The sequence below is a fragment of the Carassius auratus genome, chromosome 4 (genome assembly GCF_003368295.1).
Source record: "Carassius auratus strain Wakin chromosome 4, ASM336829v1, whole genome shotgun sequence".
Lineage (NCBI taxonomy): Eukaryota > Metazoa > Chordata > Actinopteri > Cypriniformes > Cyprinidae > Carassius > Carassius auratus.
In genome coordinates, this window is record NC_039246.1 from 6604607 (window position 1) to 6632214 (window position 27608).

At 37.0% G+C, this 27608-nt stretch overlaps 1 protein-coding gene and 1 long non-coding RNA gene across 4 annotated transcripts; both read left to right on the forward strand.

Moving 5' to 3' along the window:
• The first annotated feature begins 1115 nt into the window (after window positions 1–1115).
• On the forward strand, window positions 1116–6115 carry LOC113057354 (uncharacterized). Its single transcript, XR_003277807.1, has 3 exons — window positions 1116–1708; window positions 1983–2155; window positions 5279–6115. It is a non-coding gene; the product is annotated as an uncharacterized LOC113057354 (long non-coding RNA).
• Window positions 6116–13734: 7619 nt separating this feature from the next.
• On the forward strand, window positions 13735–26131 carry LOC113057277 (gastrula zinc finger protein XlCGF57.1-like). 3 transcript variants are annotated; one of them, XM_026224563.1, is made up of 4 exons: window positions 13735–14068; window positions 14644–14748; window positions 22286–22375; window positions 23548–26131. In XM_026224563.1, the coding sequence occupies exon 4, from the start codon at window positions 23737–23739 to the stop codon at window positions 25138–25140; it is 1404 nt and encodes a 467-aa protein (XP_026080348.1). In that variant the 5' UTR covers window positions 13735–14068; window positions 14644–14748; window positions 22286–22375; window positions 23548–23736; the 3' UTR covers window positions 25141–26131. The 3 variants fall into 3 exon arrangements, 2 of the variants coding, with proteins under 2 accessions (XP_026080348.1, XP_026080339.1); XM_026224554.1 differs by lacking the exon at window positions 22286–22375; XR_003277797.1 differs by lacking the exons at window positions 22286–22375; window positions 23548–26131 and adding an exon at window positions 15043–15428 and having other exon boundaries at window positions 13911–14748.
• The last annotated feature ends 1477 nt before the right edge of the window (window positions 26132–27608 follow it).

Genomic DNA, 27608 nt, shown 5'->3' on the forward strand with positions numbered 1-27608 from the left:
CAAATGATGTTAGTATTTCATAATGTGATGTATATAATGAGTTATAGTCTAATTATGCGTGTGGCCAGAAGTACCACTTTTTGGGTTGTTGTTTTTTTTTTTTGGCAGCATGCTCAACAAACACATGCAAGTCTTTCCGAAGGATCAAGGTTGTGATTTTATTTTTAAAAGAAAAGTAACATTTATTAAAAAACATGTAATGTTATTAATATGGCCAAAACTTTTATTTTTGGGTTTTGTTTTGTTTCTGAATGGAATATATTACAGGGAGTCTGTCTACATTGGCTTATCCACTGATTCAGAGGATGAAATTACGCTGGCATCACCTGTAAGAAGCTACAGTCCTGATGTATGTTTAACAAACACTTTCAAGAACTTTCCCCATGTATGTAAAGTAAGATGTTCTTTATTCATTTTAACCTTCCTTTTCACAGCAACAAAAAGACCTTGAATCAGTTTTGACAGAATTCAGACAAGACAATTTAGACTTGACCACCACTGTCACCGTTGTGGCTCGCCGAAGGAAAATATTACATATAGTGCATGTGTTGCACTTGATAAGTCTTACTTTGACTGACATAAAATGCCAAATGTGGACTTTGTTGGGAAGATGGCAGATGACTACGGAGGACCACGACGAGAGTTTTTCAGGTTAAAAATAATTTACATTTATTTGACTTTTTTTTTATTACTCTGAATGACTACACATGTTAAGTTTGGATGACATTATTGTTCTAACAATTGTAATAATGTGTCATTACATGTATACAAACAGACTTCTCATGGCAGAAGTGCAGGACTCACTTGGTATATTTGAGGTAAGACCTGAGAATCTGATCTTTGCATATAATAATAAATACTACACTGCTGGAAAACTCTATCATGGTCTATCATGCACAATGGACCTGGGGTCAGATGTCTGTGTGACATCTGTAACCAGAAAGCAGATCTAAGCACATTTAACACTGAAACATTCCAGGAAGCAGATTTGCAACACCAACTAAAAAAGGTAAACTAAAGTTTTCAACATCACTTTATATATTGTGTAATGTGTAGCATTAGATATTTTTTTCATTTATTGTCATTGTTAGATATCTTAACGTTACAATGTTGCATTCGTTATTTGAAGGTTCTGAAAAAGAAAGTGTACAAATTAAAAAAATAATAATAATTCAATAACACAAATGTGACATACTTGATGAAAAGCAAAGTAAGGATAAAAAAACAAGTACAAATTCAGTTCTGTCTTTTCTGTATTTAATTTTTAATGAAGGAAGAGATGCTCTTTTATTATGCTCTTCTTCTTTGCATATGAGAGTGATTGGGAATGTGTTATCTTTTAACAACCATTGATGTTTATTAAGTCGTGTTTTAATAATGGTAACAGCTTCTTTCCATCATTGGTTTATGAAGCAGACGGAGGTAAACTTTAAAGGAATGTGTAGTTTTATACAACCTTGCTGTGCAGTGAAACCACCCACCCATACAGAGCCATTTCCTATCATACACAGAACATAAAATAGTTTTACCCACTACAACTCAATATTCAACATCACTTTCTTTATTTAGATATTACAGTGCAAGACCACAGAGGAAATGGAAGAGATCAAGGGAGAACTTGGAGACTGGATTCAAATGTGTTCTCTGCAGCAGTGGCTGATATTCCATCAATTTATGAACAAGTTGTCAGCCAATACTTATACCACAGGTTGACTAGTTTAATAATGTGCAATTTTGTGTGTATACAGTACAAAAATGAACTATTTTGAGTATATTATATTTAACTATATCACTCAGGATAGATTTTTAATTAAAATATTATTGTGTTTAATTTCACATAATATATTTAATAAAGCATTTTATAATAATTTTTGATTTCTTATTAAATATTTTAATATAAAGAATTTATATAAAATCATTCATGCCAAATGCATTGTGCTGAATGTTGTTGAACTTTTTATACTGTTCTCTGATTTCCATAGATAAAGAGCTAGACATTACCTTTGAAGAAATTCTGATCTTCGCAACGGGAGCTGATTCTGCACCACCTCGCGGTTTTCCCTCGAGTGTGAGATCCAGTTCTACGATCAAGAGCCTGGAAGCCAGCGGATGCCATACTCCTCAACCTGTGCCCTTGTTCTGTATTTGCTAAGAGGTATTACATTTACATTTACATTTATTAATTTAGCAGATGCTTTTATCCAAAGCGACTTACAAATGACAGAAGAAACTGATTTTAAAGACCTCATGCTGCTGGCCTTAAAATGCTCTTTTGGTCTTTGAAAGGCTTAAATTTAGCTTTGTTTGTTGTATGTGACATTGCTGATATAAATTTGAATGTAATACATATAAATATTGTTTTTAATATTTAAATTTATATTAAAAAAAAAGTTATTATTATTATTAGGGCCCGAGCACCAATGGTGTGAAGACCCTATTGTATCTGCTCTTATCTTATTCTTCCGCTTCTCCAAAATGAATCGCATTTTTGAGGGCTTTAACATGCTCAAAAAGTCATGAAACTTTGCACACGCGTCAAACCTGGTGAAAATTTTCGTCTGATATAGGATTCAGAAGAGGGTGAGGCAAAATACCTCAAACTTCATAGTCTTCCAGCTATGTTTCACATACATGCACGAAAATTGGCACAAACATGTAACACACCAATACTTACAAAAAAGACTCTTGGAGCAAAATTCTAAACCCAACAGGAAGTCGGTTATTTGTAATATTATGAGCAAATTTTGTGCAATTTTTGTCATTTCCATGCGTTGTATTTTAACAAACTCCTCCTAGAGATTTATTCAGATTAACACTAAATTTGGTATGTCTAATCTAAAGGCCTTTGCAATTTTAAATTACGAAGATCTTGACTTTTCGTCAAAGGGCGTGTCCGTGGTGGCCTGGCGAATTTCGATGATTCGCCATGAAAAATGAAGTTGCTATAACTCAGACATACAATGTCCAATCTGCCACAATCTTCACGTGTGATAAGAGTCCTGGCTTGAACAGATCTACATGCCCATATTCAGTTATAGTCATAGCGCCACCTATTGACAACACAAAGTGACATATTTTACACTGCGATTAACTACTCCTAGAAATGTTATGACATCAGTGTCTTTTTTGTGGTCAGTCTAATCTAAAGGCCTGTGCGATGTTAAGTTGTGAAGATCTTGAGTTTTCGTTAAAAGGCGTGTCCATAGCGCTGTGACAAAGTTCGAAGTCTCACGATGGGAATAAAAGATGTTATAACTTAGGCATAAAATGTCTGATCTTCTCCAAACTTCACATGTGTGATAAGAGTCCTGACCTGAACAGATCTGCAGGCCAATATTCCATCGGTTGTGGCCAAATGGCTCGATAGCGCCACCTATAAACTTTCAACGGAGTGCGCCTCGAGCTACGTTTCACATACATGTACAAAAAAAAAAAAATCCCAACAGGAAGTCGGTTATTTCGAATTTTCTTTGAAAAATTGGTGTTGTTTTTGCCATTTTCAGGGGTTGTACTTTAACGAACTCCTCCTAGAGATTTATTCAGATCAACACCATACTTGGTCAGTGTAATCTAAAGGATTTTGCGATGGTAAATTGCGAAGGTCTTGAGGTTTCGTTAAAGGGCATTTTCAATGGTGGCCTGACAAATTTCGATGTTTCGCCATGAAAAAGGAAGTTGCTGTAACTCAGACATACAATGTCCAATCTGCCCCAAACTTCACATGTTTGATAAAACTCCTGACCTAAACAGATCTACATGGCCCTATTCAGTTACAGTCATAGCGTCACCTGCTGGCAACAGGAAATCACATATTTTATGCTTTGACAAACTACTCCTAGAAATTTTTTGACATTAATGTATTTTTTGTGGTCAGTCTAATCTAAAGGCCTGTGCAATGTTAAATTGTGGAGATCCTGAGTTTAACAACTGTTTATATGTTAACATGTCATTGATTTCTGTGATAAAAGCTGAATTTTCAACATCATTACTCCAGTCTTCCATGTCACATTACCTTCCGAAGTCATTCTAATATGTTTATTTGCTGATCAAGAAACATTAAAGTGCAAGAATAGTAGTAAGAACTCAAATTTTCTTCACTATGTTGCAAAGCATAAACATTTTTGGGCCCTCTATTTCAGGAAAATATGTGAAGAATAGGCTATGTGAAGAAATCGAGAATCTTTCATTTCTACCAGCCAGTGATGATTCTGAAAAACATACCTGGCTTTAATTACTTACGTGTTAATCATTTCAGACCTGAATTCTTTTCACTGATCAAAAAAAAAAGTTATCCACTTGATATTTGCTCTTCATACAGAAAATAAAGAAAAAAGTAAAAAAAAAAAAAAAAAAAAAAAAAAAAAAAAAGGGTTTGTGCATGTTATTTTTTCTATAATATTTCTTTCATGTCCAAATTAATCAGGACTGAAGAAGAATAAAAATACACATTTTAATCATATATAATGAGTAGAGCTTGTGCAAAACAGTAATAGGGTGGACAGTAAAGGGGAAATTTTATGCTAAAATCTGTTTTTGCTATTTATGTGCTATTTTTTCTGTTTCTGTAATTATCAGTTTCCATTGAAAATTAGAACAAGAAGCAGAGTAATTAACAATCTTTTTTCAGTGTTAAAGCATAACTGTTATGATTATGTTATTGATTCTGTTCAGAAATAATCTCAATCTGGCAGATAGAATGCCAAAGTCATTTTCAACCACCATCCATCCTTGCTCCTAAAGGTCTCTAGTCCATTGAGCCAGAATCGTTGGGCCACCACCTTCCAAGTATTTTGTGTTGGGCTGGGTAGAAACCTCTCCATCATCACCTTTTCAATGGCTGCACACACCATTTGAACTGAGTTCATGACAGTTGTGTGCCCTAGGCGATAGCTGGATGCTAAGCTGAACATTGACTCTCCAGAAGCCAAGTACATGTGAGGAAAGAAACAAAAGAAAATTGTTTTATTCATCTGTTTGTCTTCTTTATTTCAGTTGATGTATGCAGGATGAGATGGAAGACATTAAGAGATGCATTTGTGGAAAACTAGAAAAAAATGAATTGAATTAACAGTAATTTTAACAGTGATAACAATATTAATGACTACAGTAACAGTGTAATTGTTCACAATGTATTACAAGAGTGATAAAAAGTATCAATTAAAATGATAAATGTTCCTATACAAAAAATTTTTACAGACCATAAAGACATTGCAAGGTCTATCTATCTGTCTTTTTGTTCATTCATTCATTCATTTGGTTGTTTTTTAATGCTTTTCAGAAAGTAACTTGACACTACAAACAGTTAATATGGAAGACCGTAAGTTCTGTTTCCCCACTGACAACATTGGGTACAGATAAAAGATCCAGTACCCCTGGGCTTTCCTTGCAGAGGTCCCCCATCACTTGCCGTACCCACAACATCAGATGAGAGTGAAAGGCCCTCTAGGTCCCGTAGTGCCTCAAGAAAAAAGGAGGAACCAGAGACCACAGACATTGTGGAGTGGCTGATGTCTTTTTTTCAAGTGGCTTTTACCAAACCACACATACTGATGCTGAACTAGATGAAGCTTACCACTTTGCTCTCAGCCTTGTGCCAATGTTGCACAGATTGGATAAGGACAGGAGGCAAAAAGCCAAAATAGAGATCTTGAACACATTACACAAACTAGAAAAAAAAACAACACCAGCAAACTGTTCCCCCAAAACATGCAGCTGGTTGGCAACCATTTCATCCTCCAACATACACGCCAATATATCCACCCACTCAGGAAATTACAGGGCAGTCCAGCTCCAGGCCAGCAGGTTTTCGGCCAATTACCCTTCCTCCACAAGGTACACAATGGGAAGACGATAGCACTTATGGGTCTTACCACTGAGACTTGTAGTCAGTCAAGTAAAACTGACTCGATTGTACATAATTGATGTAAAAATGTAAAAGTGTGTTTTTTTAATTATTTTAAAAGTGCCTTTTATTTAAAATGTTGTGCCTATTGGTTCTTTTGATGATTTTTACTGTTTTATTTTGTCAATTTGAAGTTGGTTATTACATATATTTGTTACTAAAACAAATATGAACCTTTGCTGTTTTTGAAAGCTGAATGATTCAATGTTTATTATTACAAATAAAAAGACAAAAATGAGTTCAAGTTCAAGTTGAGATTTATTGTCATAACGCTACATTTGTGGACATACAGTGGAACGAAATGTGCCTCACAGGACCACAGTGCTACATAAATACAGACATACAACAATGAAGGAAAACAGTAAAAACCTACACAACACAACTAACACTGACAGATTTGAACTATAAATATAAATGTTTACCTATACATAGACTGAAACAGAAAAAATACAGGTGCTGGTCATATAATTAGAATACCATCATAAAGTTGATTTATTTCACTATTTCCATTCAAAAAGTGAAACTTGTATATTATATTCATTTATTACACACAGACTGATATATTTTTAATGTTATTTCTTTTAATTTTGACTTTATAACTGACAACTAAGGAAAATCTCAAATTCAGTATCTCAGAAAGTTAGAATATTGTGAAAAGGTTCAATATCGAAGACATCTGGTGTCACACTCTAATCAGCTAATTAACTCAAAACACCTGCAAAATCCTTTAAATGGTCTCTCAGTCTAGTTCTGTAGGCTACACAATCATAGAGAAGACTGCTGACTTGACAGTTGTCCAAAAGACGACCATTGACACCTTGTACAAGGAGGGCAAGACACAAAAGGTCATTTCAAAAGAGGCTGGCTGTTCACAGAGCTCTGTGTCCAAGCACATTAATAGAGAGGTGAAGGGAAGGAAAAGATGTGGTAGAAAAAAGTGTACAAGAAATAGGGATAACTGCACCCTGAAGAGGATTGTGAAACTAAACCCATTCAGAAATGTGGGGGAGATTCACAAAGAGTTGACTGCAGCTGGAGTCAGTGCTTCAAGAACCACTACGCACAGACGTATGCAAGACATGGGTTTCAGCTTCGCATTCCTTGTGTCAAGCCACTCTTGAACAACAGACAGCTTCAGAAGCGTCTCGCTTCAAAAAGGTCTGGACTGCTGCTGAGGTGTCCAAAGTTATGTTCTCTGATGAAAGTAAATTTTGCATTTCCTTTGGAAATCAGGGTCCCAGAGTCTGGAGGAAGAGAGGAGAGGCACACAATCCACGTTGCTTGAGGTCCAGTGTAAAGTTTCCACAGTCAGTGATGGTTTGTGGTGCCATGTCATCTGCTGGTGTTGGTCCACTGTGTTTTCTGAGGTCCAAGGTCAACACAGCCGTATACCAGGAAGTTTTAGAGCACTTCATGCTTCCTGCTGCTGACCAACTTTATGGAGATGCAGATTAAATTTTCCAACAGGACTTGGCACCTGCACACAGTGCCAAAGCTACCAGTAACTGGTTTAAGGACCATGGTATCCCTGTTCTTAATTGGCCAGCAAACTCGCCTGAACTTAACCCCACAGAAAATCTATGGGGTATTGTGAAGAGGAAGATGCTATATGCCAGACCCAACAATGCAGAAGAGCTGAAGGCCACTATCAGAGCAACTTGGGCTCTCATAACACCTGAGCAGTGCCACAGACTGATGACTCCATGTCACGGCACATTGCTGCAGTAATCCAGGGAAAAGGAGCCCCATCTAAGTATTGAGTGCTGTACATGCTCATACTTTTCGTTTTTATAGTTTTTAGTTGGCCATGATTTCTAAAAATACTTTCGTTGTACTGGTCTTAAGTTATATTCAAATTTTCTAAGATACTGAATTTGGGATTTCCCTTAGTAGTCAATTATAATCATTAAAATTAAAAGAAATAAACATTTGAAATATGTCAGTCTGTGTAATGAATGAATGAATATAACACACAACTTTCACTTTTTGAATGGAATTAGTGAAATAAATCATCTTTTTGATGATATTCTAATTATATAACCAGCACCTGTATACAGTATATATAGCCTGTGCGAATGTGCAAAGGGAAAAATCGTAAGTCAGTCGGCTGGGTGGGGAATAGTGCAAGATGATTTGTAGTGCACGAGCATGTAAACACATATTTGAGTCTTATGTGTGATTATGTACACACAGCAGTGTGTGTTAAAAGTATCTAGTGCACATGGAGAATTTCACAAAAAAAAAATGGTGTTGTGTGAAAAAATGAAGGTGCTTGTGTGGGAATTTTGTATTTCTTCAGTTTATGGTCAGCGTTGTTGTTGTTTTTTCTGCCAGTCTCTGCTTGGGTTCTATTACAGCTCTGTAATTTGTCGACTGTGTGGTCAGGTCAGGACCAATGAAGGACAGAAGTTCCTCCATCTGCTCTGCGTTCATTCTGAAATACTGATGATGGTGTTGGCTGTCCAGCCTTAATTCAGCTACAAGATGATAAAAATGTCATTGTTCTTTCCTTTGCTGGTTGACAGGATGTACTCATTACCATCTCCTTCTGCCCCTTTGTATTATTTCCAGTAGGAGAACAAACGCCAATGCTCTCCTTCTGCTCACTGGCACTGTATGTGTTATATAGATATAAGATAATTGAAAATATATTTTACATGAATAAAACAGCTACCAAACTTTTATTTTTGTTCATAACTGGAGTTTAAGTGTGTTAAGTAGGACATAATAATAAACACAAAAATAAACAATTAAACTGGAAAAAATTGTAACCATTTAGCTAACTTACCCATGGTGGACCCCCAAAAAACAGGAGCAACCAAACAACATCTCCTCGCTGCTTCGCTAAAGATAGGCACCTAGTCTATTTTTAATGCAAGCCGCGTCCAAACCACACAGCAAATACAAAATAGAAGTAAAAAAATCATGTACACTTCAAAATAAACACATGCAGACTCCCAATCGTATTTCACATTGCTTTATTCATGCTTGGAGGCCAGAAATAGATGACCTCATTATTATGACACCACAGAGCCTTTTTACAAGGCCAATTAAAAAAAGACGTGATGCCGAGTTTTCAAACATTCAAATTTAGCCAACCATGTTAGAACACACAAAAATCAAGAAAAAACAATGTTGGACAGGCAAATTACGTGGTCGCGAATCCTACCGCTTCGCATCTGATCCGCTTCTGATGTGAGTTGTCAGGTTTTGTTACGTCCTCCACGCGGTGACATCTCACATTAGAAGCAATTAAACTCCATACCACATCTCTCTTTTTTTTTAATTAGAAATCAGGTGTCAGGGGTTAGGCAGGTGACTTGCTGCCTTGCTGCCGTATCAGGCAATGACTTTGCAGGCAGCGTTTTTGCACGAGGGCACCTCATGAAATGAATTTCAGACAGGCTTCTGAAGCATAGCAATGGTTTAATGATCTACACAAAATATAGAGAGCTTTCAGAGTATCTCACCAGATTTCACGTCGTGAATGTGAATGTAAAGCAATGGACTGGAAATGAGAGGCCGTTATCTCTAATCTCTATCCCACATAAATAAAATATAAATAAAATATGAGTTAAAATTGGCACTAGTATGGGAATACTTTTTGTATAGAAAAGACGAATGCTTATTTGTCCTCGAAAGTAGACACAGTTTGCAAAAACTGTGGTCGGAAAGCGGCTGCAAAACGAGGAAATGCATCGAACATGTTTACCTATTCAGAACATCTTCATCTCATGCAGGTACAGCTATGTACCATTTATCAGATAATCATCCAATTTGGCACAGGTGTCATTTAGCTAATCACCTTAACTAGCACACAAGCATGTATATATATCCAGTCTTCCTACCTCCTGTCCCACAACAGTTTTTCGGCATGGATGGTTTGTCAGCATTTGGTTCGCTGTGTCAGCATTTGGTTCGCTGTGTCAGCATTTGGTTCGCTCTGTCTGTCATCTTATCACAGGCCCAATCTTTCTTCCGATGAATATATCTATACTGGGAATTTTCAGATCTGCCACTTTTTGCACTCCTACTCCGGCAAAACACGGCTGCTGAACACCAACAAGCGTCATCGCGTCAGCTGCTCTTCTCGCCAAGCCACACGTTGTGGCCGAAAGATCGTGCAAATCCCCGAGCTCGCCTCACTCGACAACACGATTGTCCCACCAGGACCAGGCTCTCTTATAATGCTGGATCGCACCAGCAGCAGGCTTTCAACCAGCCCGAGCCGTGCTCCAGTTCTCATCGCAGCAAGCCTCTTTCGCTTTTCCGGCCGTGGCGCAGTTCGACGCTGCCTCCACTAGAGGCGAAGACCGTGTGTTGTAGTGATGTGTCGTTCGCGAAAGAATTGTTTTTTTATTTTTTATTTTTTGAACTAATCTTTTAGGTGAACGAATTGTTCTCGTTTTACACTCATTTATGATGAGTTTTCCAGAGTTGTCATCCACACTGAGCGAGTTTCATATGAGTGTCAAAGAGATCGAGAGCTCTCATTCGTGAACGAAAAGACTAAACTGGTATACATGTCGAGTTGATTAAACGGATACATGTCGTTCGTAAACGCAATGAACTGGAACATATCTATCTTAACAAAATTGATGAGAGTAAACCAGGTCAGTTAGCCATTTATCATGTCAATCTTGCAAAATGCAAAGCACAGTTATAGGTACTGTGCACATATGCCAGTCCCTCCAGAAAAACGCGGATTTTTTTTGTGATTGTTGCGGGCAAAAATCCTTGATTATGTGGCAGGTTTTCTTAAATGCGATGAAATTGCGGGAACTTGCAAAAACTGCGGTTTGATGAAAAAGAGAAAAAAAGGTGACCCCCTTTAATGGCGATTTACTTGTGTGAAGTAAACGCAACATTTTTCAACTTTCTGCTAAGATATATGTGACTTTTTTGCAACAAAAATTATTATGATTATGAAATCATGCGACCTCCGCATATTTTGCTTCCTGAAATCGGGATTTTATGCGGCGAAAGTGCGGCGTATTTAAAAAAATGCGACCTCCGCATAAATATGCGGCCCTTGGCTGATTATGCATTAAATCACGCGATCGCATAATCACGTTTTTCTGGAGGGACTAATATGCTTGTTTACATATTTAGCATACTAAACCTAATTCCACATTTAATCCCCGATTTATGAATGTGAATATATAGACCAATATATGAACTGTCTGACCAAACTATTAAAATGCTAATTATGCAAGAAAACCTTGTGCTTTGCTCATCTGAACAATTTAAATAAACTTTATATATAGAATGCGACTATGAAGAGAAAGTGTGTTAAACAACGTTATGACTTAACTCTGTCGGATGACGATGCCACTTTTTAACCACTAAGCAAAGGCATTTTTCCCAGAGTTGTCATCCACACCGAAATGTCCAAAGACATTTACATTTGCTTTACTGTGCATGTTTAAACCTCACTGAGATGATACAGACATAAGTTTCATGCAATTATTCTGGCAGGATCAATTATTATGGGACATATTTCACCATTTACTGGCATGAGTACTCCGAATGTAAAAAAAAAAAAACGCAACTACCCTCGTGTTCGGCTGCAGGACAGCAAGTGTGAGTAAATTTTCTATTGTCTTTTTAGGACTGTAATATGAAAAGCATGCAAAGTAAATATCTTTAGAAACCGCTTGAATTTGAATATCACATTACTGCAATTAATGTTACTGCTATATGTCTGTTGGTACAATTGTTTACAAAACGAAATATGCTACATGGTTTCAAAAGCCTGTTTCCACAGTCCATACTACAACGGGAAAACAGCGTCCCAAATTTATCTAATGCCTTTAGTTTAAAAAAATTAGTAATCGAGTATTCTACGATTCGAGTAATAGGATAAAATGTGTTTTTGCTTAATTATATAGATGCGATTTATTGATGTGGGCATGCACAGTAAATCTGACGGGTAGGATAAAATGTCAGGACACCAGACTTTTATTTCAAAGGGTTGACATACCTTTTCAGTTCTGCGTATGTATTGTGACGCTAGTTTTACTTAAATCAAATGGTCAAATGCTCATGACTTACTCTGCACATGCGCAACACATGAGTGACGGCAAACTAGCAACATCTGTTGGTCAAAGCCATGCAAGAACACAGCCAACATTGCTTGTTCTGTAATCTAAAGCGTATAATGCTGTAATCTGTCGTTAAATAATGATTTCTGATAGATTATTTGCATGTAGTTTTTTGTTAATATGTAGCACTTACCAAAAAAGTTACTCTGCCAGCATGATAGTTCATGGTTTCAGATATAGAGGAATATATTCCAACAAAAATCACAGGCATTTTATGAAGATACATATCTATGCTTTAGTGTCCCACACCACTTCTTGCAGGACATGTGAATGTGAAAAAATGTTTATGTGTCTTAACTACAATGACAACTTCGGGATACAATATTTAATTTCTTCATAAAATGCCTGGATTTCTTAACTGAAATATTAGTCTGGAATGTTTGAAGCCATAACTATCTGGCAGAGTAACAGTGTTACAAATTAACAAAACACTACATGCAGATATTTTATCTGCAATCATTATACGAACATGGAGGAGGAAGAGTTTACCCAGCTGGTTGGGGGCCGAACGACAGTGTGTCTGGAAACCGGAACAATGTTTTATTTTATCCTCTCTCCCCTCTCTCATCTCCCCTCTCTCACTTCTCATTCTTCCGTCTCTTTTTCTCTCGCCTCGTCCATCTGTCCTTACCCCCAGGGGGGAGGGGGAGTAGAGCGCTGTCTTTAGGAGTAGCCCCCGACCTGCGAGTCCCGATGGGGGTATGTGACGAGTGGGGCGGGGCCGGTGGAGTGATTGGAAATGAGTGACACCTTTATCACAATCAAATATAGTACGCTTTGGCCACATTTTTGTGATAGAAATGCTACAGTCTCTTTAATTTCTTCAACAAAAACAGGAGACAATCGCAATCCTTACCAAAAGTAAACATGGTTTTATCATAATAAAACTGCTTATTTTTATTTTGTGTGATTTCTAAATGCTTGAGACTATAAAATCAATCAGACAACTGTATTAATAAAATCATATCCATAGTTAACTGTCTAGAGCAACTTAATTGGCCTACAATTTATTTATTTCATTTAAGTTCTATTTCGCCCCCTGAAAAGCAGGTGTGTTTTTTTTTTTTTTTTTTTTTTTTTTTTTGGAGGGAGGGGCCACAACAATTCTATTCTGCTTAGGGCACCCATTTGGCCAGCAGAGGCCCTGGAAACCAAAACAAACAGAAAGAAAAACGACGCTTAATGTACTCAAAATGATGGTCTGCTATTCTGTCACGGGTATTGGTGTGCTCAACAAGGTGCACGACAAAGGAGTATAATCCAAGAGGTTCTTTAATAATCCAAAGGAGAAAACCAAACACAAATCAAATGAAAAGCGGACAAAGGAACGTAGGAGAACACAGGCTTTATAAACAGGGAACATAATCAATGCGAGACAGAAATAGTTGTGGAGCTAAATAAGTAAAAACCCATGGCAACAAATTAGGCTGGACAACAGAAACACAGAAAACCAAAACACATGATACTTGACACCCCCCTTCATTTTTATTTCTTTGTCCTCTTCAATATTCAGACTCATCACCTATATGTAAGTTTATTTTTGTCATACAGTACAGTGGAGGGTGATAATGCTCCTAAGGAGTTATTCGCCATTAAACCAGAAGAAGAAGAAGAATGAAAATAATTTAACTGCTTGTTTTATTTATTTATTTATTTTTTGTTCCTCCAAGTAACATATTACTGGTCCACACTCCAGCGCCTTAAATGTTAGTTGCTACCCGCCGTTATAAAAAGACAAAGAAGAAGAAACATATGAAACACAGAGGCAAGTAGTGAAGAATAAACTGAGGGAGGTTGGGATGCTTCTTTTTCATCCCTTCTTTTAAGGTCAGCAAGGATTTTAAGCAGGATTTGATATGTGATGTGTGTGTGGTTAATGTGAGGGGACAATGTGATTAATATGCAAGTTTTTGTAGGAAAAGGGAATAGATAACCTATTATCTGATCCACTCTCCGCAACAGAAGGGGGCGGTAATCCACCAATAAACTGGATGCCAACCACCATTAAACTCGAAAGAAGAAGAAGGCTGTCCTGTGTTTGTTGTGATTCAGCTCAAGAAAGGTTTGTTTCTCTATGTAGGAGTTTAAATGAAACAGATGTTTGGTCCACTTTATAGCTAACGCTACAGGGGCTTTTAACAGCTTTAATTGTTATCGAACGTATCGGTCAAGTAACGTGACTTTATTTTATATTTTTTTCAAGCGCATCCACACATGAGAAACGCGTATGTGTCATTTAGCTTTTAATATCGTTAGCAGTATGTTGTGGACATAAATACAGAACGCTAGCAAGTCAGTTGGCACGGAGATCGCATTTGTACGAAGCTGTGTTGTTTCAGAAAAGCGGCCATTACATTACAAAGAAAAAAAGAAAGAAATTACAGTAATTACTCTGAGCGAGGATCACGTCCGTTTTATAAAGGCTGCTTTCTGGCCACAACTGTTGTTCAAGTAGATTACAAACATGTACAGTGACCCTTTTTTGACTACGAATGGTTTGTTTGAATGTGTAATCTGTTAAATATAATGTGTAGTAACGTACTGACTAGAGAGCTGATTGAGACCTACCCTGAAGTGTAGGTTGTATTTGTTTTTCTTTCCCTTAATTATTCTCATCTCAAACATAACCGTGTCCAGAAAAATCTCCCATTATAGAGATGGCGTTTATTAAAGAGGAGAGTGAAGAGTGGAGGATTGAAGAAGTGTTCAGTCTGAAAGAAGAAGAAACTGAGAAACAAACAGGTTAGTTTTTAAATTAAAGGTGAACTTGGTCTTTTCATACTTATTAAAATGTTGACCACTACAGAAATGCCACGGTCATACCTCTCTCTGAACTTTATTTGCAAAATAGATTACTAAAATATTGTTTTTACAATTTTCAGAAATCATGTTTTTTCATTGTGCATTCTTGTTAGTTCCAGTCAAACTGCAGCTGTGTTATTTTGATTAGTTAACTAACCCAACAAAAACTTGATATAATAATAAAACATGATTTTAATTTACTGTTTATCTATTTTTTCAACATTTTCTACCCAGCCTGCCATCCTTCAGATTTATCTTTTTCTTTTTTGAAGTTCTTGTTTCAGCTTCATTTCTGTTTATTAAGTCTTTGCAGTTATTTTTCCCCATGGGGTGTTTTTACATTGTTGATATGTTTTTATATAAGAAATATGACATAGTTTAGAAATAAAAGGCAATTTCTACACTTACTTTGGCCCTCTGATTTAAACAATCCATGTAAGGGACCTTAAGGGGGACATTTTACATAAAAATCACTTTTTTAAGGTGTTCGAACACATTGTGTCCAAACAACCAGCCTATAATGTTAAAAATCCATCCACTTATGGAGTTGCCCACTATCATATTCATGTCTTTTTTTGTATTGTGTGCAGTGTGATTCCCAATAAACACAAACTTCCCAGAATACTGAGTGCCCTGTTGGTTACAGTGTTTACATCCTTTTTAATTAGTTTTTTATTAAATATTTATTTGTGAAAAATATTTGGTCAACTAAAGTTTAAAATGTTTATTTATTGTAAAATGATTTAAAATGTATTAAATTTAATTTAGACAACAAATTATATCAGCTTTATATAGGGCTGAACATTATGGCCAAAATTTATATCACAATATATTTCTTGATTTTGGTCGATACGATAGAATTAAAACTATTTTAAAAAAAGCCTTGTAAAAACTGCCAAGAATGCCCACAACAGATGTCTGTGCATACAAATTTGAGAAATTAATTTGCCAAGTTTATGACACCTAATTTAAAACCATAGAATATTTTAGAAAAAAACCCCAGCACAAATAAGTTAATGTTCAGCTTTTTTATGTATTTAACCTTCATACAAACAATAAATATGAAATCACTGTCAAATAATCAATCTCGGACTCGTATACACTACCAGTGAAAAGTTTTTGAACTGTATATTTTTAATGTTTTAAAAAAAATTATCTTCTGCTCACCAAGCCTGCATTTATTTGATCCAAACTACAGCAAAAACAGTAACATTTAGAGTTAGATTTCAAAGCTATATTTTAGCATCATTCCCAGGCCCGGCTCCAGATATGGGATGAAAGGTGGGCCAAATGATATTCCAGGTGGGCCGGTCGGATTTCTGGGAGGGGGGGGGGGGGGGTTCTTTGTTATTGTTTGTGTTTGCTTCATTTTAGTTGTTTTTATATATATATATATATATATATATATATATATATATATATATATATATATATATATATATATATATATATATATATAAATATATATATATATAAATTTTTTTTTTTTTTTTTATTGTGTTCCTGTAGCTCAATTGGTAGAGCACTGCGCCATCAAGCGCAGGTTTGGGGGTTTGATTCCCCAGGAACACATGTAAAAATGTAGAACCTGAATGCACTGTAAGTTGCTTTGGATAAAAGCGTCTGTTAAATGCATAAATGTAATTAATTTTTTATTTATTTAATATGTTTTGTACATATTTTGGAACTAGTAACTTGTATATATAAATGGTTAACATGTTTACTTTTACTTTTCTCTTTTTGCATTTGCAATTTTTTTGACCCCTTAACAGATCTTGTATCAATTAAGTAACTTTAGGTTTGATAAAAAGGGGCAGTTCTTTTAAAATAACTATTTACATCAACTAACACAAACGTTTTACTTGAGTGAAGCATGAACTGCAAGAATTGGGTTTATTCTTGTAACGTTAATGTTTTGTTAAAAAGGGGCAGTTCTTTTAAAATAACTATTTACATAAACTAAAACAAACTTGTTACAAACTAAAAATGTTAATTTTATCTGAAATGCTGTTTTTCTTAGGAATTATACTCACGGCTGTTAATATAAATAAAATTACAGATTTTTGGCCATTTTTATTTTGTACATTCATTTATATATATATATTATTTACAATCTTTTTTTTTTTAACCACACAATAAGTCTTGTATCAGTTTAGTGACTTTGAATTTGATGAAAACAGGGCAGTTCTTGAAAAATATCTGTCACTGTAATATTTACAGCATTAGCTTTCTGCTCATTTTAGAGAATTCTGTTACAAACTCATCCATGTCCAGTTCATGTGTTATTGCTTTTTCATGAGCTAAAAGCACAAGGTTCTTTTTCCTCTCATGAAGCATTGTTCGGCGGAATGGTGTCAAAATTCTTGCCAGAGTAGAGAATGAGCTCTCACATGAAGCAGTAGAGACACCCATGACCATAGCAGATACGTACAATTTATGAAGACCTGCAAATGCATCTTTGTATTCCTGCAAGAGTTTGCAAACAGCAGAACATTCAGCATCAGATGGAAGTTTTTTAGACAGCATTGGTCTGGCAACAAGAATTTCATTCTGGAGTTCAGTTTTTGCAACCCCTGCAAGACTACAGAGAGGTTCAAGCAACTGGATGTCAAGAAATTTGTTGGATTTGGCATTAAACCTGAGAGGGCTTGCATCAGCTGTAAATTCTTTGTGGAAAACCTGTTTTCTATCTCTGATACAGCTGTATCTAGTATGTTCAACATCTGTCGTCTTAGAGATGCAGTGGCACATTTCGATTCTGACTGCCCTTCTTGCCCTAAAGGTGAAAAAATTACAGAGTCACCATAGGAGGGATTCACAGTCCTTAGTCATTTTGGTAAGGGCTCAACAGTAGACATGTCAGTGCAGTACTGCTGAAATTCAGTGTCAGAGATCTTTCAGTGCAGCAAGACATCCCTGCACAACTTCAGCTGCACTGCACAAATCAACATTTTAAAATGGTGAGAAGATGTATGAGAAATTTGCCAATTTAAAAAAAATGGCGTCGTTTCAGCTGAGAGAGAAGCCCGGATGATTCTTTTGCAAGGTTAACTGATGCATTATCATCATTGGAAACCATTAAAAAGAATGTCAAGAATGACTTCCTCATTATCCACCACACATTTTGTGACTTCATAATGACTTGTCCAGCGGATTTCCAACAGTCTTTTGAGATACGGGCTATCGTATCTCTGAGAGACAAAATGAGGCCTGAAAAAAGAGTGCAGGGAGCCTGACAAGTCAAAGAATCTTTTGGCACAAGGTTCACTTTGAATCGCATGTTTGACAGTGAGGTGAAGCTGGTGGTTATACCAGTGGATGTAGGGGATATGCCTGCCCAACCTTTGTTGTAATAAAGCCTGAACACCACCTCACACCCCACTCATCACTGATGCTCCATCATAACACTGGCTCATAATATTATCAGCACTGTATCCTGATTCAGACAAGTGTCGTAATATTTCAGTAGTAATGTAATCTGCATCAAGCTGCTGGAGTTATAACAAGCCAATCAGATGTTCCTCTCAATTATAATTGACAAATTTTCAGTGTTGCAGCGATCCCTTGTGCCATCACTTTTCAAACAGAATGCAGCTGAATGCAGTGTCACATTTCTGTTTTATTTTTTTTTAGAACCATGGATGCCAAAATTTCAATAACTTCATTCTGGATGGTTTTGGAAGTGTACTTTGCATTTTGTGGGATACCTGATGTAATGTCAGCCAGGTATTTTTCTTTTTCCAACGTGTATTTAAACAACTTGGCAAAAAGCCCCGCAGCTATGCAATCTTCCTCACTGTCACATGTTCCCCATTCCCGTGTAGTGTAAGCTCATTGACTGCTAAAAATTTCACAACACCTGCCATGCTTTTTATGTAATAGCGATTCTTTTCTATCTGTTGGGGGCCGAGCAAACATGCTACGGTCTCCCCTGACACCGATCCGCGGCAAAACTCTGTCCATGTTTCTGAAGACCACGGCCACGTTCTAATGCTGCTTTCCAGTTTCGAAAACCTGTCGAAACGAACGTGTCATTTTCAGAGAAAGCAACACCGAACACTCGACAGGGAAAACAAAAGCATGCATCGCGTTCTACAGAATATCCAAGCCACGGCCGTGACTGATACCAAGCGGCCGAAAAACATCTCTCTCTCCCTCCAAAAAGAGTTCGGGGGTATGATTTCAGAACCGGCTGATAAGGATTTGCCCTGTTTAAATCATTTGGAACAGAATTGCTGCATTTTTGAGTGGGTGTATTTGTACTTTTGACACCATCGGCAGCTGCTGAGGAACTCGACTCATCCATTTCTCCGACCTCATTCCCACAAATGGATGAGGAGGTGGTAGCTGTGTCCTGGTGAGCTAAAATTGTTTTCTTTTGTCCTTTCGGAACAAGAAACCTGTACATGTTGTATATTTTATTTTTAAAATACTTCACCGTATGATCTCAACGTCTCTACTACGGCATGCGCACTATTGAACACTCGACATGGGAAGCAGAATGCTGCATCAGCCTTGACACTATATTCAAGCCAGTCACGAGTCTGATACCATGAAGACACAAAGGAGCGATTTTTATTATTATACAAGCGAGCAGGATATCGCTGTAAAATGATCTGATTCGGTCCTTCATTTCCAAGATCATCAATGGCCTGCCGCTTTGCCCAGTCACAGCCAGAGCGACAGCAATCACATCATCACTAGTAGTAGGCCCATTCATAATTAGACCCGCTGCTCTGTCTACGCTGTGAACTTGTGTCTCATTAGACAATAAATTCTCCAATCCTACCATCTCATTAGCTCCAGAGTCGTCTCCACACACGTTGGTGTTGGTCAAAGTCATCTTTTTCACCGACGAATCTTTAAACCACTTTCTTATATCCATACTGTAGCTTTTCTGTACAACCGCCAAAAATGTATTCTGAGATCGCATGCAATGTGCAGCTCAGCTGCGCAAAGGAATTGCGTATAAACAATACAATACTGTATGCTTAACTAAAAGAAATTGCATGATTTATATATACATATACTTACAAACAAACTGCATATTGTAATTTGAATTAATAAAACTACTAACACAAAAATAACTTTGAAAGGTCTGCTGCTGGAGACTTGCCATTGGCTGTTGTATTTGAATAATTAATGAGGTAGGTCTTTGCAATGTTTGGGTGCTGTTTTGGGATGTTTTAACAGTCATTTATGAATATAATTATATTTAAAATTATGTTCTGTGTAATAATGCATTGAATAATGAATTGTCTGAATCATTTCTGAAGGTAATGTGTTATGCATTTCTAGTGTTACCGTTGTAGTGATTACTGTTCCTGTGAGCCAAGTTCTGCTGAAACTACGTCATTAAAATCATTAATGTCATTAATGATCTAAATCCAGAACATGCAATATCAAAAGTCTAGTGCAAGTTTGGTTAATTGTTCTGTGTGTTACGTCTAGGGGGGCACATAAAGTCATTAGGGGGGACACTGCCCCCCGATGCCCCCCCTTGACGACGGGCCTGGGCCCGGGTGGGCCAAGCCTCTGATTGGGTGGGCCAGGCCCACCCTGGCCCCCCCTTGGAGCCGGGCCTGATCATTCCTCCAATCACATGACCCTTCAAAATGTTTCTTACATTCTGATTTGCTGCTCAAAAATAATTTGTTAAACGGCTGAATAGATTTTATTTTTCAGGTTTCTTTGGATAGAATAGAAAATAAATGAATAGAAAGTTCAGAAGAACAGCATTTATCTGAAATAGAAATTGTAATGTTTTTTTGAGCAATCCAATTTTAAGCATCCTTGTTAAAGGGGTGAAATGCTATTTCATGCATACTGAGTTTTTTACACTGTTAAAGAGTTGGATTCCCATGCTAAACATTGACAAAGTTTCAAAAATTAAGTTGTACGTTTGAAGGAGTATTTCTGTTCCAAAAATACTCCTTCCGGTCTGTCACAAGTTTCGGAAAGTTTTTTTCGAGTATGGCTCTGTGTGACGTTAGATGGAGCGGAATTTCCTTATATGGGTCCTGAGGGCACGTCTGCCGGAAGAGCGCGCGCTCCAGTAGAGCAGAGCAGAGACGAAACATTCACTGATCAGAGCGAGAGACCGAAATGTCACAAAAGGAGTGTGTTTTTTGTTGCCAGGGCAAGACAACCCTGCACAGATTACCAAAAAAAACAAAAAAAAAACAGCATTAAGGGACCAGTGGATGGAGTTTATTTTTACAGAGCATCAACGGAGTTGTGCAAGTGTTTGTGTTTGTTCCCTGCAATTCGAAGATGCTTGTTTTACAAACAAGGCCCAGTTTGACGACGGATTTGCACATCGTTTATTTCTTAAGGATAATGCAATCCCAACGAAAAAGGGTCACGACCGTGTGTTGGAACCGCAGGCGGTGAGTAAAACTGCTTCAAATATCTCTGTGTTGTTAACTTAGCTATCGGCGCATAAGCACATCAAGTAAACAACATGCGATGTTGTCATCAAACAGCACTTTCCACATGTACAGCTAAAAAAAAAAAAAAGACGACATAAAGTGGAACCTAGTCATTTTCCAAAACCGGTAAGCAAATATATACAGTTTCAGTACATACCACATAGAGACGTTGTTGCTGATGCTGCTCTTGTTAAATTTCAGCCTCTGGATCTGATTCTGGATCATAAATATACACTGAATCTGACTGTTAGCCATGGTTTGTTTTGGATGATGGTTTTTTCCTCACGGTAATGTCACAGCTTCCACATGCCCTCAACGCAAAATCTTACTCGCGCTCGTGATTCTTTAGCTCCGCCCACATGTCACGCCTCCAGCCGCTCGTGTTTTTCCGGGAAAAATCGGTACAGACTATCTTTCTCTTATGAATATAATAACACTAAAGACTTTTTGGAGATATGAAGGATGCAGTACTACTCTATAGGTACTCAAGATTAACAGGATATTGAGTGAAAACGGGCATTTCACCCCCCCTTTAAATAAAAAATTCTATAATTTCCAAAAAAGAAAGAAATCATACTGTGTATAATGTTAAAAAAGCTTTTTATTTCAGATAAATGCTAATCTTTGGAGCTTCATATTCATCAAAGAATCCTGAAAAAAAAAAATAATGTACTCAACTATTTTTTAATATTAATAATCACTAAATCAGTATATTAGACTTATTTCTGGATCATGTGACACTGAAGACTGGAGAAATGATGCTGGAAATTTATCAAAGGAATAAAATGGAAAAAGTGTTTTGATCTAACGAATAAACTACATTTTAAAATAAAGCAGTTATTTTAGATAGTAAAAAAAAAATCTGTATTTTAGATTAAAAAAAATCTTTAAAAATAAAACATTTTGACTGGTAGTGTAAGCTGATTATTCTTATAGATTAAAAAAAAAAAAGTCTAAAGAGTATAAAAAAGGGCTCTGAGTTGCAGCAGAGAAAAAAAAAACATGTTGCTGGATATGGACTTGAATGCACAGTGATTGTCTGCCAGCAGGAGGTGCTGTGAGAGCGGCAGAACTAGTGGTTTCTCCAGTAACGGCTGTAATCAAAGCAGCTCTGCTTGTGAACGATTCTTTATCAGGTAAAATGAAAATGCCATCAAAACTTTTCTGAAGACAGTCGGTTCCCTTCAGATATACATTCATATAAAACACCCACGACGTGTTTTGATGTTGAAACGTGCAGTGCTTATGTTAATTAAACATATTATTCAAATCATACACCACAAATAAATCAATGTATGGGAAATACCAGTAATGTATATCGGAAATGCGTTTAAAAATCATATCACCGTTGTTGACAAAAAAAATTATATCGTGATACATTACGATATTGAATTATTGTCCAGCCTTAGCTTTATATCAGATATTGGCCACCCTGCTTTCCAAGATATCGGCATCGGCTGTCAAAAAAACAACATCGGTTGACCACTAATTTCTAATTATGTTGCCCTTCATGCTTTTAACCAGTCATATTCATTTCGTCATTTTCACTGTATGATGTTTGCACAATGAGTATTACCTTGGCTTTAAAAAAAAAAAAGTGATTTCCAATGCTCACAAACTCCCCAGAATACTGAGTGCTCTGTATGTTACAATTTTTTTATTACTTTTTAATTTTTTTTTATTAAATATTTTATTTGTGAAGAATACATTGTTATTTAAAGTATAAGCATGTTTATTTTACAAATTTTTAAATCCATTTAAATCAAATAAAGTTATATCGGCTCTGTATCATACGGTGCCCCTAGGGTGACATGGTAGATTCACTAATTTTTTCTTGTGCTCACGAACGTGAAGATATTCTTATGTCGTGGCCTCAAGATGGTATGTTGAGAGAATGACATCCAATTCACATTGCCATGACTTCTTATGTCGAGGGAATACAATTTTTTTCTCGTGGCCACTAGTTAAATGCGTAAAACAAACATGCATGACCATGTCAACTTGGATTTATCAGAGATGTATTTAATTATATTTTATTTTGAATGAAGAGATTATTATATAATTTATTGTAGAAATTATTACGTTATTAATTTATTATATTAACCATAGGCCGTGGCTACCGGGCTGTATTACATGCAATCGTCAGCATTCAAATAAAGTTTATCATGAATAAATTTTACCATGATATTAAAATAATATTAGCCATCAACTACCCTGCTTTCCAAGATATGGGCATCTTGAGGGGGTTGTAATGTTTGCTGCTTTGTTCCATTAAAATGTGGCTAACTTTTGTCTCTTTCCACTATAGAGCTGATGGCACTGAAAGGAGAGAGAAGGGGAAGAGAGAGTTTATGATTTAAAAACTGGAAAAGAATCTTTTAAAAGTTCACAGACCAATAAGGCTTCCGCACGAAAAAGAGCTCAAAAGACAGGAACGTTTTTTACATGCTTTCAGTGTGGAAAGGGTTTCAAACAACATGGCAAACTTAAAGAACACATGAAAGTTCACAGGCAAGTTCACACCGACAAGAAACCATACACATGCCCTGAGTGTAAAAAGAGTTACTCCCATAAAGGAACGCTTAAAGGCCACATGAGAATTCACACCGGAGAGTGGCCTTACTCCTGCAAATTGTGTGGAAAATGCTGTGCTACAAAGCAAAGCTTTAAATATCACATGAACATTCACACGGGAGAGAAGCCGTTCAAATGTGATCAGTGTAAAAAGAGTTTTGCACGTAAAGGAAGCCTTACTTCGCACAAGAGGATTCATTCAAAAGAGAACCGTTTTACATGTCATCGGTGTGGAATGCGTTTGCCTAGCATGAAACGCCTCAACAGACATGTAGTAATTCATCCCGGAGAGAAACCTTTCAAATGCCCGCAGTGTGAAAGGAGTTTCAGATTCAATAACTACCTTAAGATTCACATGAGAATGCACACTGGAGAGAAGCCCTTCACGTGTCATCTCTGTGGAAATGGTTTTAGTCGTAAAGCAAGCCTACAGACTCACATGAGAATTCACACTGGAGAGAAGCCTTACACTTGCCCTCAGTGTGGAAAGAATTTTGCATATAAAGAATCCTTTGGTTGCCACATGAGAACTCACACTGGAGAAACCCCCTTCAGCTGCAAATTGTGTGGGAAGAGCTTCTCGCATAAAGGAAATCTTAGCCATCACATGATAATTCACACTGGATATAAGCCTTTTAAATGTGATCAGTGTGGAAAGAGTTTCAGACACAAAGGATCGTTTGATTACCACTTAAGGTCTCACTTAAGAGCAAACTCTTTTACATGCCATCAATGTAGAAAGAATTTCGACAACAGAAAAGATCTTAAGAAGCATATACTAACTCACACCGGAGAGACACCTTTCATGTGCCATAACTGTGGAAAGAGTTTCACACTTAAAGGAAGCCTGAAGACTCACTTAAAAATTCACACTGGAGAGAAGCCTTTCACTTGCCATTACTGTAGCAAGACTTTCAGATTTAAAGGGAACCTCCAGACTCACACGAGACTTCACACTGGAGAGCGGCCTTTCACCTGCCTCAAGTGTGAGATGTGTTTTACATACCAAAGAGACCTGAAACGTCATCTGCAAAGTCATCCTGGAGAGAATCTGCAGAGTTCTACGCGTGACAAGAGGTTGAGAAAAAGGAACAATTTCAAAAATCCCCTGCCCATTTCATTGGGAGGAACGCGATTCAATTGCGATCAGTGTGATAAAAAATTTATTTTACCATCACACTTAAAGTTATACCTGAAAAGTCATGTGGATGTGAGACGTTATTGGTGTTCTTCATGTGGGAAAAGATTCAAATGGCTTGGTAATTTAAAATGGCACCAGAAATTACGTATCTGTGTCAAATTAAGGCTACGTTCACGCAACACCTGAATGTGGGCCAAACATGAACTTCTGACGTCAAAACGTCAAAATTGCATTATTTGACTGAACTTTAGTAAGAGAATGCACTGTTTAACGTCTTCTCAAAGACCATATGCATATGGCTTAAAGTTAGAGCTCTTTTGATGACACCTGCAAGCTGGTTCCAGTCGAACTGCTCCTACTAAAATGCTTTAACCCAATGATTTTCAAACATTTCCGTGAATTATCCCCAGCAATGTACATATTTTATGTCTCCCTATATCTGACACACCCACTTCAGGTCTTGCAGTCTCCACTAATGAGCGGATGAGTTGAATTGAATTATGAGTTGAATTATTTCGAAGCTTTTGACACAGTGCTTTACTCCGCAATCTGGTGGTCAATAAAAAATGTACTTAAACCAACTGTATCATTTAGATGTTTTGTAAATACAATACATTTTGAAAACTATGTTCTTCGTTTTTACTTGCATCAACCTTCTAAATAGAATGTTTAATACGCAATAAATAAATATTATTATTAACCATTGCACCATTTTTGTGTCTTCCTTACAAAAGATCACAAACAGCCACATTGTTAAAAAACATGAATGCTATAGTTGCATTTGTATGTATATTTTTCTCACCAGTGTGAGCTGTTGTCACTTGTCCACTGCTGCACCAACTCCCACTGTCATTTGGATTTTTTGTAGTAATAAAAATAAGTTGGTTCAGTAAAAGAACAGAGACTACAATTTAAAAACAACACAGCTGCTCAATGCAGCATGCCAGATGACAGTCGCATCACTGATAAGATTTAATTTATCCAGTGAGAAGTGAGTCGAGCTGATTGAAAGAAGAGTGGGGTGAGACAGTCAAGATGCAAAAAGCACCTGTTTGGCAATAATTTGGATTTTGAAAAGTCTGTTGGCATTTGCCGCTTATCTAAGGTGATTACAAAAAAAAAAAATTATATTTTTTTATTTGATTGGTTCCACATTGTTTGCTGATTTTAACTTTACTTTAACTTTTTTTTAATTTTTTTTTTATTTGACATCAAGGTGTATGCTGTGCTTCCAAGCTCTCTTACTCGTTTTGCTAATTAACGTTCTATGTTTCTTATTTATTTGGTTATATATTATACAGGTTTACTTATTTTCAGTTTTGTATACCTATTTAAACTATGTATGTTATTATTTTGTATAAGGCATAGCCATAGCATGGTGAATTTTTATTCATTTTTTAAATAAAAGTTCTATGTTTTATAAATAGGCTAAAGTGAGTTTGACATTGTATTTTGTTGTTCCATTCAAGCAATTGACACCGAACTGCTGCTAAATTGAAAATGAAAGTAAAATGCGCACAGCGCTTTTAAGCTATTTAAAAGTGAAGGAAAGCGAGGAAAAGAGGGAAAGCCCCGCCCCAGGCCCCAAAGGTGATTCACACGCCGATTAACTGATGGGAAAATGGTAGCCAGTGTATGATGAGCAGAGGAGTAACACAGGTTTTTTTTTGGCTCATTAAAGACCACATTCTGGGTCAGTTGTAGAGGCTTGATAGAACATGCAGGGAGTTCTGCCAAGGTAGCATTACAATAGTCCAGTCTGGAGAGAACAAGAGCTTGGACAAGAAGTTGTCTGGCTTGCTCTGATAGGAAGGGTCTAATCCTCTTAATGCTGTATAAGGCAAATCTGCAGGAAGGGGTCGTTGTAGCGATGTGATCTGTGAAGCTTAACTGATGATCCCTTACAAGTCCTAGGTTTTTGGCTGTCCTAGAAGGAGTTATGGTTGATGAACCCAGCTGTATAGAGCTGTTGTAATGAAACGATGGGTGAGCTGGAACCACAAGTAGTTCTGTCTCAGTTCGATTGAGCTGAAGGTGATGGTGCTTCATCCAGCTAGAAATGTGAGGAGCTACCATTAGATCATCTGGTTGGAATGAGAAGTAATGTTGAGAGTCATCAGCATAGCAGTGATAAGAAAAGCCATGCTTTGGAATGACAGAACCTAATGATGTCAAGTAGATGGAGAAGAGAAGTGGTCCAAGCACTGAGCTTTGAGGAAGTGAAGATGAGTACTAAGGATTTGAAAGCTGCTCTTGCCAGTCGCAGGGCTTTAGTAACCGAGAGCAGGACAGTCTCAGTTGTGTGGCCTCTTTTGAAGCCAGATTGGTTGCTGTCCAGGAGGTTGTTCTATACAAGAAACAGAGAGAGTTGGTTGAAAGTGTCTTTGCAATGAATGGAAGAAGGGATACCGGTCTGCAGTTTTCTAGAAGTGCTGGATTTAGAGATTGTTTTTTATGCAGTGGGTTTACCCGAGCCTGCTTAATTGCAGTGGGAAATGTAACAGTGTGAAGACAGGTGTTGATAATGTGAGTAAGCGAAGGTATGACTGAAGAAGAAATGGCCTGAAGGGAGAGAGTGGGGATAGGATCAAGTGGACAAGTAGTAAGATGATTGGAAAGGATAAGTTTGGAAACGGCCATCTCTGAGAGTGGAT

Coding starts and splice junctions, on each gene's coding strand:
- LOC113057277 (XM_026224563.1), top strand. CDS start 23,737: ATGAAAGTTCACAGGCAAGTTCACACCGACAAGAAACCATACACATGC.